The sequence below is a fragment of the Entamoeba nuttalli genome (assembly GCF_000257125.1).
Source record: "Entamoeba nuttalli P19 unplaced genomic scaffold asmbl_8850, whole genome shotgun sequence".
In the NCBI taxonomy this organism is placed as follows: domain Eukaryota; phylum Evosea; order Mastigamoebida; family Endamoebidae; genus Entamoeba; species Entamoeba nuttalli.
In genome coordinates this window covers 1,782-3,116 of record NW_008579333.1, presented here as the reverse complement: position 1 = coordinate 3,116, position 1,335 = coordinate 1,782, and the positions used below count along the sequence as shown (strand labels likewise).

Genomic DNA, 1,335 nt, shown 5'->3' with positions numbered 1-1,335 from the left:
ATGTTCTTAGCGAAAAACGTACTGCAATGACTGTATTATATTTGTCTTGAATAATCATTGTTTATTCTTCATTAATAAAAACCTTATTAATATTTAAGAATTGTTATACTTCATTATAAATCTATTGCTTTGTACTCTCTTGAAGTATGCATAATTATAAACTACTAATGAGTTTAATTGTTTGTGAAATGTTAAAAGAATAAATAAATGATTATTTATCATATTTCCTCATAACAATACATTTGGAGATAAATTATTTCCTTTTAATAAGAGTATTAGTTATTTATTTAATGTTGATTATTAAAGACACACTAATAGAAAGACATAATAACTATTTATTATGTCAATAACATAATATAAATCATTTCTTTTCACTTAAATAAAGTAACTTATAGTTATGTTTATCTGACTTTTCATAAAATAAAAAGTAATGTAATAAAATTTATAATGAAATAAAAAGGATAAATATTTATTTTATGTATTTGATATCTGGAATAATCGCTTATCAAAAGAAAGCTTTTCTAATGGTTTTTCTCCTTTTTCTTTACTTAAAAATAAACGTACTATCAAATTTGAAATGAAAAGATATCTTATATATGGTAATTTTACTTATGAAAATTTTAAAACATCTGTTTTTGACTATGAACAAAAGAAATACCATAGAAAATTTATATAAACAAACTCTAATAAATTAAATACACATTGTAGGATTTTAAAAAGAATTTTAAAGCTTTTAACTATACTTTATACTTACACATTAAAAAGAAGCATAAAATGGAGATATTTTACTGTAATCATTATCTTCAACACTATCTTCATTATAAGTAAAATGAAATGAATCAATTGATTGAAGATAATCATCAATAACACAATTCATTTGATTAATAGTTTCTACTGCTTCTTTAAAATATTTAGGTGTTTCACAAATTCTTTGTTTAACAATTTCAAAATCTTCTTGTTGTTCTTCTAATAGAGAAAACAATGAATTTTCATCAGTTATAATTAATGGCTTTGAGGTAATAGATTCATTCATTAAAGAAGTTAATTTAAATAATTTTAAGTTCGTTTATATTTAGACAAGATAGAGTGATAAGGGGTTGTATTTGTTTAGTAAAGGGGTAATATTTTATGTTAAATTTTTTCTTTTTTTAGGATAAGTTCATAAATAGGCTTTATTTTTCTGCTAATATTAGTGCTAATAATATTTGTAGTTTATTATGAAATTTTTGTTTATATTTATACTATCAAACTCTATTTTTATTACTTATACTTTCATGATTGTAGTTGTCATGTAAATCTATGTTATTTCTTCAATCATTGTGAAAAGACACTTAC

At 21.0% G+C, this 1,335-nt stretch overlaps 1 protein-coding gene across 1 annotated transcript; it reads right to left on the bottom strand.

Moving 5' to 3' along the window:
- Positions 1-757: 757 nt before the first annotated feature.
- On the bottom strand, positions 758-1,033 carry ENU1_190190 (hypothetical protein; the record flags this gene model as incomplete). Its single annotated transcript, XM_008861792.1, has 1 exon — positions 758-1,033. One exon carries the CDS (start codon positions 1,031-1,033, stop codon positions 758-760), a length of 276 nt encoding a protein of 91 aa, XP_008860014.1.
- Positions 1,034-1,335: the final 302 nt, after the last annotated feature.